We start from the raw sequence: 13920 nt of genomic DNA, 5'->3' as shown, positions 1-13920 counted from the left end.
CTCCCCTTCTTAGTCAGTGTTCAGGGGCCACAGGGAACTTTAAATGCTCACGGGAATACCTCCCTATAGCTATATCCACACTGCAGAAATAACCCAGTTTGACACCACTTGAAATGCCATGGCTCAAATGCTTTGGTATTCTGCTCTGGCGCCCCAACAAACTACACTGCACAGAATTGCATAGTACTGAGCCATGGCAGTTAAAGTGGTGGTTTATTTCTGCACTGTGGATGCAGCCCAGATTTTTGTAGCAAGTGTGTACTGTAGTTTTCAGAAATCCACAGAACTGTACTTATGGGGATAATGCCGCCTTTCATATAGGGGTGGTTTGTTTTGGCACCATTAAGAATTGCCACTCCAATAATGAGTTTACTTTTAGCAAACACTTTGATATCACCAATTTTATTCATAGTCATCAGAGTGAACCTGAACAACATTTATGGAAGCGTGATGGACGTTTCTCTCCAACTTGAACTATCCAGAACTTTTAATCTGGAGCCATGTACAGTGGAGAAGACCATGTATGAAATTAAAACCAAGACAGGAATAGAGACATTATGGTCCATCGTCATCTTGATCTTTCTAGACTTCTATTGTGGAAAGTTTCTTCTGAAATTGAATTTACTTCTGAAGAACGGTGAAAAGAAAAACCACAAAACAAGGTTTGTCTTGTGGGTAGCATAGTTCCATAGGGAGGAAGAGAAGGCAAAAAGGAAGAAGGTGCTTCTAAAGAAGAGGAAGAAGGTCAGGTTTGCTCTGTTTCTACTAACTTTCCTGCTCAGTCCCAGAAATGGAAGAATTTGAAATTGTCAAATGTTGATGGAGGGTTGACAGAATGAGGGGCAAAAAGCCACTCAGTGCAAGTTTTAAATGGGAAAGGGATCATCCCAAATTCTGCTTGACATTCCCTAAAGGAAGAAGAGAAAGTGGTGCAATTGGAAGAAGAGAAAGTGGTACAATCTGCACACAGCTCTTCTTTGCAAAGATGGCTCAAAAGCAGAGCTGGGAAGAAGAGAGCTGGTGTGTGCCGTGTTCCGTGTGTGTGTGTGTGTGTGTGTGTGAGTGAGTGAGTGTGCAATTCTTTCTCCATCCAGATTTTGCATTTCTAATGAAGCTGAACTGACAAAGCGTGAAAGTGGTCTAAAAGGGGGAAAACAAAAGACAGCAACTTTTCCCGTGTGCCAAGGCTCATCAATATTCTTGGAGCTCAGCTTTCAACACTCCTCCAACACACACACACACACACACTTTTTCCCCTCTTGAATTTTTACTTTTTTTTTCTAGAAAAGGCACCTCCTCCTTTTCTTAAGTTGGTCCGATTTCTACATTGTCATCCTCAGAGTCCTACCTACTCTTAACCAACGTTCACTTTTCTCTTCTTCTTTGCCTGGCCCCCTCTTTTTTCCCCTCCCTCCCTCCTTTTTTTCTTTTCTTTTTTCTTTTTTCCTAATCTCTTGGGAATCTTTTACCTTCCTCTTCGTTCAGTTGGCTTGGAAGGCTCCCTCTGTTTGCAAAGGTGAGTGAATTGTTGGCTTAAATTGCTTTTCCTTCTTTCTTTCTTTTTGCTCTGCATTTTCCACCTTATGGCAGGCAATCCTAGTTTGACAGTCACTTCATTGCCTTCCCTTTGATTTTAAGCAGAGATTGATACGGGAAAATTTGGGGAGGAGAAGTTGGCACTGGGATACACCTGATTTGGATTGAAGGGAAAATATTTATGTGTCTCTGAGGTTTAAGGCAGATGCATTCAACAGTTTTTTGTTTTGTTTTATAATTATTTTTAATAATTCCATATCTCAAATTTACATGGTGTGTGTGTGTGTGTGTGTGTGTGTGTGTGTGTGTGTAGTTCATCAGTGAATCATTGCTTTCCAGTAAGAATTTCCTTCCTTCAGAAAATTGGTGCTAACTAACATATGCTGGCTTTCGTTTTTATTCTCTCTTTTCATCCTTTACATTATAACTTCACATTTCTGCTCACCTTGGCAGCATGTATACTAAAATTGGAACGATACAGAGAAGATCAGCATGGCTCCCAGACATTCAAATAGTTTTGAACCCCACCTTTACTTTAAAATTGCATCTTTCTATAAATATGGGAATTTTTGACAGTGTTCAAAAGGATGTAAAAAGGAATGTATGGTAACATAGGAGAAGCAAAAATGACAGAGTCAATAAAGTTTTGTGAAGAACCCCATGAAACTTCTGATATTGGCTGTAGTAGGATCACAGAGAAGAGATGTGAAACATTGATTGTAATTTGTAAATGTGAACCAGATTTAACTCAACTCTTATCTGACTTTTGTGAGTTTACCGGAAGGTTCATTCCGTGAGAGTGTGGACAGCTGCATTAAATAATATAATCAAACACTTCATTGCAAGGTGAAACTGATCTAAATCTAGACTTCGTCAATAAAGCATCACTAGAATGGGATGGCTGATGGTGGAGGAAATTATTCGCCACACACACATTCCGAGCAAGGTGTGTGTACATAATAAGTAAGCAGTGGTAGTCTGCAGGGGGGTCAGCTACAGAATCGCTTGGGTGCCAACTTGGAAATATGTCCAGTTGAGTTCATACATCTGTGGATATGAGTGTACCTAATAGTCTAATTTTGCCCCCATTTGAATTGGTCATATCATGCTAGCATTCCTGGAGAGGATGGGTATATCAGAGAATCCTTCAGAAGCAGCAGGAGGTATCAGATGCTCTTGTTTTGAGTCATGTGACTTGCACAAAATAATGCATAGAGATCATATATATGTAAACCGCAGTATACCTTTATTTTTGGCTTTGCCTGGAATGTAGAATGCAATGCCTGATCTGGTCTTTATAAAATATATAATTTGAATCAAATGTTTTATAACCAATCTAAATAATGGGGGCCTAACACAGCTGAAGTCAGGTCAGTGGTGATGTAAATCATGTGCTTAAATATTACCTACTGAAATCAACGAGACTTTAAGAATGCAAGCCTGCATACACCTACCTGTGAGTAAACTCCATTGAGGGCTGTAGGAATAGTCAGTCAACATTTAATTAATTAATTAAAAGTTTTTCTGTATTGCTTTCCATCCCACAAGGATACCTGGGATGGTTAACAAATAAAAACCAATTCAAATAAAATGTTATTTCTATCCCGCCTCTCCAATAAGATCGAGGCGGCTTACAACAACAATAAAACTCATACATGAATCCCACTATCCCCTTCCTCCCATTTTAAAAACACTCTTTAAAATAAAAAAAACTCTTAAAAGTTGCATTGAGAACTGTTCCACTATGGCAGGATTTTGCTCATGTCTCTTTTCTCTGCTTACAAATTACTCTTTTCTCCTGTTTTGTGGTGTAAAATTATTTCACATAGGCAACATTTCCTAGAATGGCTTTTAAAAATCATAATTGAGTTGACATAACTAAGAGACTAGTTGTGTCATTTTGAACCATCTAAACCAGCCTTTATCAACTTTTTTTGCACTGGAGGAACTCTTGAAAAAAATTTCAGGTTTCAGGGAATCCTTGTACTGTATACAAGTTGCTATATCTACAACTCAAAAAAAGTTTGTTATTTTTTCAGTCACAATCTTTAGCGGAACCCGTAGCAATTTCCCATGGAACCCCTTGGACTACAGGAAATTCAGGTTGAAAAACTCTAATCTAAACAAAATCTGTATCATCTACATCTATCTTGAAAACTTGGGTTGCCAAAAAAATACAAAACATCTCAGCATTGCAATGATTTCTAAATTGTTATCATTTCTTGCCACAGTTTGAAGTCTGTTTTTCTAAACTTTGCAGTCATTAAAACGTTTTCGCTTTTATCTGTAAGAAAGCACACTGTGGAATTTTGTAGCCAACAAATGAAACTCAGATTTCTTTCTTTCTCTTTCAGTTGCTCTCTTTCTAGGTTCTGACCAAGAAGAAAGAATTCCCTTTCTTTTTTCTTTTTTTCCCTGAGAAGATTTTAACACTAGCATACTATAAAGAAGATCTTTTCCCTTGAGACATAGATGAGTAAAAGTAACGAAGAAGACACAAGATCCAGCAATAGGATGGAGCGCTTCCAACAAGGAGTCCGGAAACGTACCCTCATGGCGAAAAAGAAGGTGCAGAGTATCACAAAGGATGATGTGAAAAGTTACTTACTGAGGAATTTTTTTGTGCTGTTCACCATCATTGCAGTCATTGTCGGTAAGTAATTTGATCAACAAAACAATCCTGAAAAACATCAGTTGGACAGAGATGCTGCTGTTCGCTTTCTAACCCATTGAGAAGAACTCTTTGGCTTCAAAGGTTTTTCTATCTAATCACTTCATGTTGTTGGGGAACTGGAGAAAGTTTTTCTCACTACACTTGATCTTAGCCAGAAGGCCGTATTTGTCAGACCTGCAATGCTAGCTGCTGTTATACATCCCATCAGTTTAAACCAGACTGTACCATTCAAATTTGAAAGGAAATCTGTTGAGTTAGTCTGCTGATTTCCTTTAATTTTTCTTTAAAGAATATGTGTTATTTAGAAACCACTCTTCCATATTTTTCCTGGTCCCTGAGACTTAATAATAAAGAAAATCAGCTAAAACCTCAATTCAACTCTGGCATAACCAAAAAATGATCAAAGAACCAAAGGCCCCAATGTCTGAATAGAGATATTCCATAGAAATGAGAGTGCGCAGCTTAAATGTTTAGCTATTTTCTCCTCTCCATGGAAGAATTTGCAATCAGATGCCCAAGGTCAGGTGCTTTGTTTCTTGTGTTATTTGTGTAATTCAGTAGCCAATGGAAGATCTACCTGTGTAAAGGTAACCTAAGGCAATTTCATTAGGTAGTGTTTGCAGAAGCTGATTAGAGCAATGCTTCAAAGCTTTTATAGCTTAAATATCTCTAGTCAGAAGAAACAGTTGGTTTGGGAATGGCCTTTACTGTATTTATATATATATATATATATATATATATATATATATATACACGCACGCACGCACGCACACACACACGCGCACGCACGCACGCACGATAAAAATTTATTGTGATCTGGATTTCAAGAACTGTACAGCTTGTTCCACCTTACCTGATGGCAAATATCTTTTTGACCATCCTCAAAAGATATGGAAATAGGTGAAAAAATATTTGATGCTGAAGTTCTATTGTCTATGAACAAACAAAAAACTCCATTCTATTCTGAATAGTCATTTTCTTTACCTTGGAGAGTATCAAGGATTAAGATATTATTTTAAAAAAACAAGAAAGAAAGTTTGCTTATTGCAGTCAAAGGAACTGGCTTGACTTCATATCCTTCTCCAGGAATCACACTTCAAAGTTATTTTCCTGCAGAATTTTTACAGGTATGGCAATGTGGGTGTTTATTTCAGAGAGATGTTCAGATTTTAAAAATCTTTTCCAAACTCTTGCCTCAAATGTACCTTCTGTCCAAAGCCTGCCACCCTACCATCATTATTGTGGCACAATCTTGTGTGAACCCATTTTGCGCAAGCCCCACTGGAATGAATAGGAATGCCACAGAAACATCTTGTGAAAAAGGACATTCAAATTAAATTGTACACTTACTCATCTTAGGAAAAAGATTTGACTCCCAAGAGGAAGCTTCTCTCTTGGACACAATACACAATGCTGCCCCTGGGAGTAGGTTTCACTGAAGTCAATGGAGCTTCTCAGTATACATAATTAGACAAGTGTAGGACATGTTTAGATAGTAGAAATATAAACACCAAAATTTTCATTCTTTATACTGATAGATATAACCTGTGTTAAAACATGGGTGTGTGATTTTAAGGATCCTACTTCCTTTAGAAGCAAGTGGGACTTTCATGTGTTTCAGGAAATTTCTCATCCAAGTATTTTATAAACTCTGAATTGCTAGTCTAAATGAGAGTAGACCCATCAAATCAGTGAAAATTAACTTAAATGTTGATTTACCAGCTTCCTATTGATTTAATAGGTCTGCTTTTGGTTGGATTAGCAATTGAGTTTAAAAAGATGCATTTTAAGATGATGTGTTGTGTGTCCACAAACTGTTCTCTGAATGTCATTAATGATGTTACTCCATAGATCATTTTATTGATTTACTTTGAAAAAGTGTTCAGAGGATTAATTCAGGTGATCACAAAAGTTGTCTCTGTTAGGCATTCAAAATATGTATCTTCAAGTATTGGCATGGCGTTAAAAGTGATGGGATATATTTTCAGTGGAGACACTCACTAACTTAACTGCTGTTTAATAAAAGAAACCAAATAAATGGGTAGATTTATTGGATGGCAGTAAATACTCCCCACATCCATGTGTCCCATTGGCTGTCCCAATTGCATAATATTTGGATGAATTTGTGGTTCCTCTTATTTGTTGTTGTTCTGTGCCTTCAACTCATTTCCAACTTATGGTGACCCTAAGGTGTACAGTGTCCTTTTGGCTTGTGGTGAAAAATGTTTTCTTGCAAAATTTGTTCAGAGATGGCTTGTCGTTGTCCTTTTCTGAGGCTGAGAGACTGTGACTTGCCCAGGGTTATCCAGTGGGTTTCCATGCCCAAGGGGGGATTTGAACTCTGGCCTTCCTGAGACCTGTTCCAGCACTCAATCCACCAACCTTTTATATGAACTTGGGGAAAAATCATAAATGGAGATGTTGCTGTTAGTCAAGGGAAGGAGCAATTTTGCTTGCATTCGTTGTTCACATATTACTCTCAGTGTGCTGGTCCACTTGGGAGAAAATCCTCTTGTAATATGAAATCATTTGCACTATATGTCTGCAGAGGACTTCCTGAATCACTTTCTTAAACCTGTCACATTTCGCCCAAGATAATCTACCATACCATGTACCAATAGTGTCTTTTTCTGTTCTTCACTTTTGTGATTTAACATGAGGTCTGAGGAACATTTCTGTGAAATCTCATATCTAGCTCACCAGTTGATTGTGACGAAGATATTATTAGACACTACTGCTGTATGGATTTTTTTGCTGTTGTATCTTGCTGTGGGAGAGCCAAGCCAGAGTGCTGCATTTGGACATGATAAAAATCTGCTTGCAATGGAAGCAATCAACATTGCCTTCTTCATGATAATTCAGAATTCTCTTTTTCATGTTTATTGTGATATTCAAATGCACCCACTCTTTGTTTTAAATAAGCATTCTGAATCATGTGTGCCAGTAGCTTGAAAATCAGATGTTCAGTAATATGGTACCTGTTCCCAGGGAGTCAGTATTGACTAGGAGGATCAGCAAACAGCTAACATGATGCCAAAACAACAGTGATAAAATTAAAACCCTAGCAGCAAGTAGTACTGTTTTTAAAGCACCTTTTAATTCTTTGGCATCTACGATTATTCAGTGACAGTACCTATTGCTATATGGCACAATCATGGGCATATTTATTCAGAAGCAAATCTCAATTATTTCAGTGATGCAGAGTCTACAATAAGTAATGTACACAGCACAGAACCATCATCTAATAATCCAATTCCTGCATTAAGATCTCACAAAAAGTATTTTTAGATTTACCTGTTGTATAAAGAATTGGCATTTATCAGGGTAGTTTCGTGGTGGTGGTGAGGTAAGGAAAAGTGTCTCGAGACATGCTTGGTTTTGGAAAGTAATACAGAAACTCTGAATGTGAATATACTTAAAAGTCCAAAAATTGATAAGACTATTCTCATTGGAACTATGGTGCATTTCACTGACAGTCTTTGATGGTAGGACAGCACATGCTGAATTGTGTGGATTACTCTCTTGAGAGCTACCATTTGAAAGGTTTTAGGGTTGGTAAGGCATTAATGTTAAAACGAGAGCTTTTAAAATTTACCTTTTTTGACCACTAGGAGTTGTAGTCCAAAAGAGTGTTCCAACATGGTAACTTTTCTAAGCTCTCCTTATGACATTCTGAGTCTATGATTTTGCATTCAAAGGATACGTTTTGAAATGGATATTAAAGGGAACCAGTGAGAAGGACTCTATTACTGAATTGATATAATTGCTGTATCATGCAAAACTGAGTAATTCTTGCTTATAAGATTTACATAGTGTTGTTATCTTGTTGTAAGGCCATTTCTAGGTCCCAGACTGTCCAATAATTGATAACATTAGCTTTCAGCAGTCTATTTTGATTTATCATAAAAGGGCACCAAAGTAAGTTATTTCATCTGATGTTTGATTGTCAAAGATGTGGAGAAGAGTTTATGGGATTTTATGTCTCATGTGTTAAAATAAATTAGGTCTCTTTTGATATTATGCATCTTGGCTTGAATGAAATGAGTACACTATTTGCTACTGCTTCTAGGTGTAACAAAATGTCTTTGACCAGCTCTGAATGGTAGCATAGAACCAGATGCATTTCAAATAAAATATACTTCCTACTGCAGATTTTAATCCTAATCCAGGTGGATTTCAAATAATAAATAAATGTGGGTGCTGAGTGAATTCTGGGGTGTTTTCCAACTTCATGGAAATGTTGAGAGTTAGAGTTAGGGCTAGGGTTAGGGTTACAGAACAGTTGGGGGTTTATGTCTTGTATTTCTGAACCAATGGGAATCCCTACCCTCTCTGACATCCATGGGGCCATTCTGCAAACCAGACTATGTCATGTCATCTTCTGAGCATCATGGAATCATGGTCCACTGAGAAATGACCAGGGAATTTCCCCCCCTCAATAAATTAGATTGGTTGAGACAAAAATGTAACCACATGGTTGAAAGTGGCAAAAAGCAATAGAATCATTGAGACTGATTTTGTCCTGGATGCTGGGGGGAAGGGGGGAGGTGAGTGGAGATGTGCCTATAAGAAAAAGCTGTACATTAAAATTAGCTAAATTTTGGAGATGCTATTTACGGTGGACCCTTGTTATCCGCTGGGATTTGGTTCCAGGAACCCCTGTGAATAACAAAATCCGTGTATGCTCAAGTCCCATTAAATACAATGGCATAGCAAAATGGTGTCCCTTATATAAAATGGAAAAATCAAGGTTTGATACTTGAAATTTATACTTTTTTTGAATGTGCTTGAATCCGTGTATAACAAATCTGTGTATAAGGAGGGCCAACTGTATAATTCTCCAGTTGACAATCTTGTAAAATGCCCGCCATGTAGATCCAGTTCTGTATGAATTCTACAGCAGAGCATAACTCTGGGGAGTGGGTTGAAGACCCTGCCACCTGTGCTGAGCCTGCTCACCTTCTTGAACTAGCCCTGAACAGCAATGGGTCAGCACATGAGTTAGAGAGTATTCTAATATTTGATTCTAATATTTGATTTAGTACAGATATGATTACAATATTCGTGCTGTCATCAAAACTAAAGTACTTTGGAACTGCTTTGGAATTGTAAAAAAACTGGGAATATACAGGGGATATAGTGACAATCCTCTGAAATTAAAGACTAAGAACTCAGTGCTTTCTAATAAAATATGGTATTGCCTAGTGGCTACAATAAAGATTTTTCTTTAACAGTTGTTGTTGTTGCTGCTGCTTACCTTCAAGGCGATTCCAACTTGTGGTGAGCCTAAGGCAAACATGCCATGGGGTGTTCTTAAGAAGATTTGTTTAGAGAAGATATGCTATTGGATTTCTCTGAGCCTGAGAGAGTGTGACTTACCCTGTTAGTCACCTATTGAGTTACCATGGCTGAGCAAGGTTTTGAACCCTGATCTCCCAGAGTTCTAGTCCAGTACTAGAACTGGTTATATTCTAATAATTCCACAATTCCATCCTACACATTTTGTTTCCATAAGACTGGAATATATATCTCTGTTTTTAGTGATGACTATTTCACCATGAGTCTCTACCACCTTTACATGATCACAATCAATCAATCAGTCAGTCAGTATTTACAGCTATCTTTCCTCTAGCCCAAGGACAGAGGAAGATACTTTTACTATAAAGGTCAATCTCAATTTCAGAAAACATCTTGGGGCCACATTCTACTGGTAGGTAGAGCCAAAGGCATAAGGATGGCAGCAAAAATAAAAAAATTAAAAAAATTAAAAAAAATGCAAGCATATATTACTTTAATGCACTTACTGCCACTGGTAGTAATGAAACCTTATGAATAGTATATCTTAGCTGTCTAAAATGGGGGCAACATATGCAAAAGCTGAGAAACCACCAAAGAGTAGTGTCGTATTAAAGTAAGTTTGGCTGTCTCAGGGTGCTGGACTAGGACTCTAGGAAGACCAAATTAGATTCAGAAGTGTAAAATCCCCCACACTTTATGTATCAGAACTGAAGGTAAAACAAGCTAATGTTAGAATGCACATACATTAGTAAAATACAGTATAACATGTTTAAGTATTTTGCCACGGTAATCCTATAATCGGAATTTACGCCATCAAATAATGGGTTTTATTTGCTAAGGTGGAGATCGCAATTCCTAGTTCTCTGTATCCTGCTGCATCATTATACTTTATCTTTGTTGCATTGCCATGATGTGGCATGGAGCCTTCAAGTTCTGCTTCTAAGCGTTAAACTGCACAACCTCCAAGAACAGAGTAGCTTCCATTTTGGGTATTGACTAAACAAGAAATCGACAACATGGGTGCCTTGTGACATTAAGGGACATGGTTTGATAGCTAGAAAAACTCTCAGAAATACATTCTTTATTTGGATTTGGTATTGCTCTTAAGGATAGTAATTTTTAAAAATCTGAATGCCATAAATGAAGATGTCTAAATTCTTATTTGAATCAGGTTCATAACAAACTAACCTCAACTGACTGAACCAAAATGTGATAAATCTACTTCTGAGATTCATTTATCCCATCCTTTGTCAAATTCAGTATCCAAAACTTTGCTATATTGTCTTTTCTAAAGAAGTTCAGTGTTTACACAGAGTTGGTGCTTATCATCTAGTCTGCGGAGCACAATGGAATCACACTGAAACTTAGAACATTGTATTAATTATGAGAGAGAAGTGACAAAAACTGAAATCAAGTTTAGTGGGAAGAACATATATAGCATTAGTGCTTTCTTAAACTGAGGCCTGTTACAGACAGCCAAAATAAAGCTGCTTCGAGTCACAGTGGAGGTATGGTGTTTGAATGATGCATGCGTCCTAAGAGTCCAGAAGCCACACCAAAGCTGCACTCCAGTCCTTAGGGCTGGAGCGTGGCTTTGGTGCGACTTCTGAACACTTAGGATGCATGCATCATTGAAACACCATACCTCCACTGTGACTTGAAGCAGCTTTATTTTGGCTGTCTGTAACAGGCCAGAGAAATCTTTCTAAGGTGCTTTCTGCACCGCCATTTGGGACGTCCTCTGGACGTCCCATTTTAAAAAAGGGGCGTCTCTATAGCCGCCCCTGGGCCTAGTACGGACTCCGTCCGTTCAGATGGCCGCCGCCCTTCTACATGGCACCGCGCCATCTTTGGCGTATCGGACGCTGAGCGTCCACCGTACGCGCCGCTTGTGACGTAGCGAGCGCCGCTGGCGCCTCGCTACGTCGCAACGCGACGAAAAAGAGCTCCCTTTTGGAGCTCTTTTTCGGTCGCGCGGAGTCGGGCCGTTGTGAAGGCTCCGGCTCCCCTGCGGACCTACTGGCGGCGTCTCTGTACCCGCCCTTTACTTGTCTCTACAATGTAAACTTTCAAGGACCACTAATGCTTGAAGACTGTTTTTATATTAACTAAGCCAACAAATTATTATATTTAGAGGTCCACATACCCTGTTATTTATTTCCATCCATAAACCCTTGAAAAGACTAATTATTTTAATTACTTTCCTTATCATTAGGATCTAGATCCAATAATTTACTTAATACAGATTATCATATGTACAAAAAGAGCTCCAGATTCTTTGACCATCTTAAAGAAAGTAGTTATAAATAAATTAAGAATTTTTTTAAAAAAAAGCTAGACCTTAAATAGTCAGTAACTGGTGATGGTATGCTTTCAATATTTATTTAATCATTTTCACCTTTTCCCCAGTCATTAGTTAATTACTTTTAAAACTTGGGTGGGTTACACACCGCCATGAAAGTACGGAGTCAGTCCGTATTAGGTTAGGAAGGTGCGGTGCTTCCGCACCCCCCTAACCCTAGTACGGACATGAGTCCGTACAAAATGGCGGCTCCCCTTCCACATGGGGGCCGCCATGATGATGACGTCACAACAGCGCCACCTCTATACGGGCGGTGCGCCGTGCAGTCGTTGGTCCGCGCCAGTGCTTAGTGCGCCCTTTCCGCGGGACCAGGAAGAGCTCCGTTTCGGAGCCCCTTCCTGTTTGCGGCACTGCTTTGCGTCATCGTCGCAGCCTTCAGATGGTGCTGTGCCCAGTAAAGCAAGGGAGAAAGGGGCCAAGCGGCCCTTCTCCTCCTCCCCGCCGCCGCGGTGTGTCCTTGGTGCTTGAAGCCCCAAGGACACCCTTTCAGGCTCGGGGAAGCGGCGTTTTGCAGCCTGAAAAGCGGCGGATGGGGCCTCCGCGGCTGCCGTTCTGGCGCTGAGGCCCTGATACACCAGGGAAAGGGCGGGTACAGCCCGCCCCAAATGGGCTGTCTGTTAACCCACCTAGGTCATTTGAGCCTTGAGATTTGTAACAGCTGCATTTTAAAATGTGTGATGTTTTACTATTCACTCTGTATTGGAAACCATTATGTTGATATTTAATATTTTTACATAAATAAAATGAGAGAAAGCTATTTACATGCCTTATTATTTATTTATTTATTCATTTTATACCTCAGCTTTCTCCCAAGATGGGATCCAAAATGGCATGGATATTTGTCCACATAATTTCATTGTGTTGTGTGGACTAAGTACATGTTATTGTTGATTGTAGTTATATTATTATTATTATTATTATTATAAAACTTTATTCTAGAGAGCTGTTAATTATATGATACTAGTGCTTGAGATAGCCCAGTATGTCTACCACACTGGAGTACTGAGCCAAGGGTTTTTTTCGGGCAGCATCCTGATGTTATCAGAAGGTTTTTGCTGCCGAATTTGCGCCCCAAAATTAACGCCCGGGTCCATTCCTTCCAGGAGCACTCTGGCAACCATTTTTTAAGCCAGAAAACTCCAGATCTGAAAAGAGCCTTCTGATAACATCAGGATTGCTGCCAATTAAGCTTAAATACTCTGGTGATAGAGGTAAATCGATTTATTTAGCCATGGGAAATATATTTTGATGGTGTATACCTGGTTCACTCATTATACTAAGCAAAAATTACAAATTAATAAGCCAGGGTGTGAAGTGGCAGTGTGTACCCAGCTTCGCCAATCCCTTCAAGTACAGGATAGAATATGCGAGCTAAGATATATGCAGCACGCTAGCCCAGAATAAAGATTAAGTGCTTACAAATAAGCCAAGATAGACAAACCAACTTTAAAGCCAGTTCCTCATCATGGCTTATTTGCAAGCACTTTGTTGTAGGTATGAGTTTGCAAGATATGGAAGTCTATGCATAGGATCCAAATTTCAGCTTGTTTAACTGCTTGTGTGGTAGAAAGTAATGGAAAAGGCTACATTTAGGGTCACATCACTCATTCATACCCTGGCTTATTAAACAAGGTGAATATTTATTTATTTATTTATTTATTTATTTGGTTTGCTGGGAGGGATAGATACCACCAGAAGCCCATGGTCCAAGCGGGATGGGTACTTGTCCTATCATTTGTGATTGAGGCCCCTCCTGCACTCAGTGTTTGGATTATCACTTGTGGACACAGCCATGGGTGAAAGCTCTGGAAATATCCACTCTGGGTATTGCAGCAGGAGATTCCAGAAAATTTAATTTCAGTTAGTGTTAATTCCAAGAGGCTATTGTGATTCTCAGCAGAATCTGTTGTTCAATAACAAATTGGGCAAAATGCCAGAAAACAGGTGCTCTTTCATAGTATACAGTTATAACACTACGATTCCACTTAAACCGTCATTCTGTGGAATCCTGAGGTTTGTAATTTGGTGAAGCGCTAGAGCTCTCTAGCTG

At 39.0% G+C, this 13920-nt stretch overlaps 1 protein-coding gene and 1 pseudogene across 2 annotated transcripts in view; both read left to right on the top strand.

Moving 5' to 3' along the window:
- Positions 1–13920, top strand: part of SLC1A3 (solute carrier family 1 member 3) — a 102648-nt gene that overhangs the window by 34276 nt on the left and 54452 nt on the right. Inside the window, exons 1-2 of one of the 2 annotated variants that reach the window (XM_042453446.1) lie at positions 1283–1516; positions 3891–4189. In XM_042453446.1, coding sequence (XP_042309380.1) covers positions 4009–4189 — 181 coding nt within the window. In that variant the 5' untranslated portion in view covers positions 1283–1516; positions 3891–4008. Of the gene's footprint in view, positions 1–1282; positions 1517–3890; positions 4190–13920 lie in introns of those variants that run through there. The other variant, XM_042453447.1, reaches the window with a different exon arrangement.
- Positions 1974–2073, top strand: LOC121924542 (annotated as a pseudogene).

This window comes from Sceloporus undulatus, chromosome 2 (genome assembly GCF_019175285.1).
Source record: "Sceloporus undulatus isolate JIND9_A2432 ecotype Alabama chromosome 2, SceUnd_v1.1, whole genome shotgun sequence".
Taxonomy (NCBI): Eukaryota; Metazoa; Chordata; class Lepidosauria; order Squamata; family Phrynosomatidae; genus Sceloporus; species Sceloporus undulatus.
The sequence above is the reverse complement of the archived record's forward strand: the minus strand, read 5'-3'. Positions and strand labels throughout refer to the sequence as shown.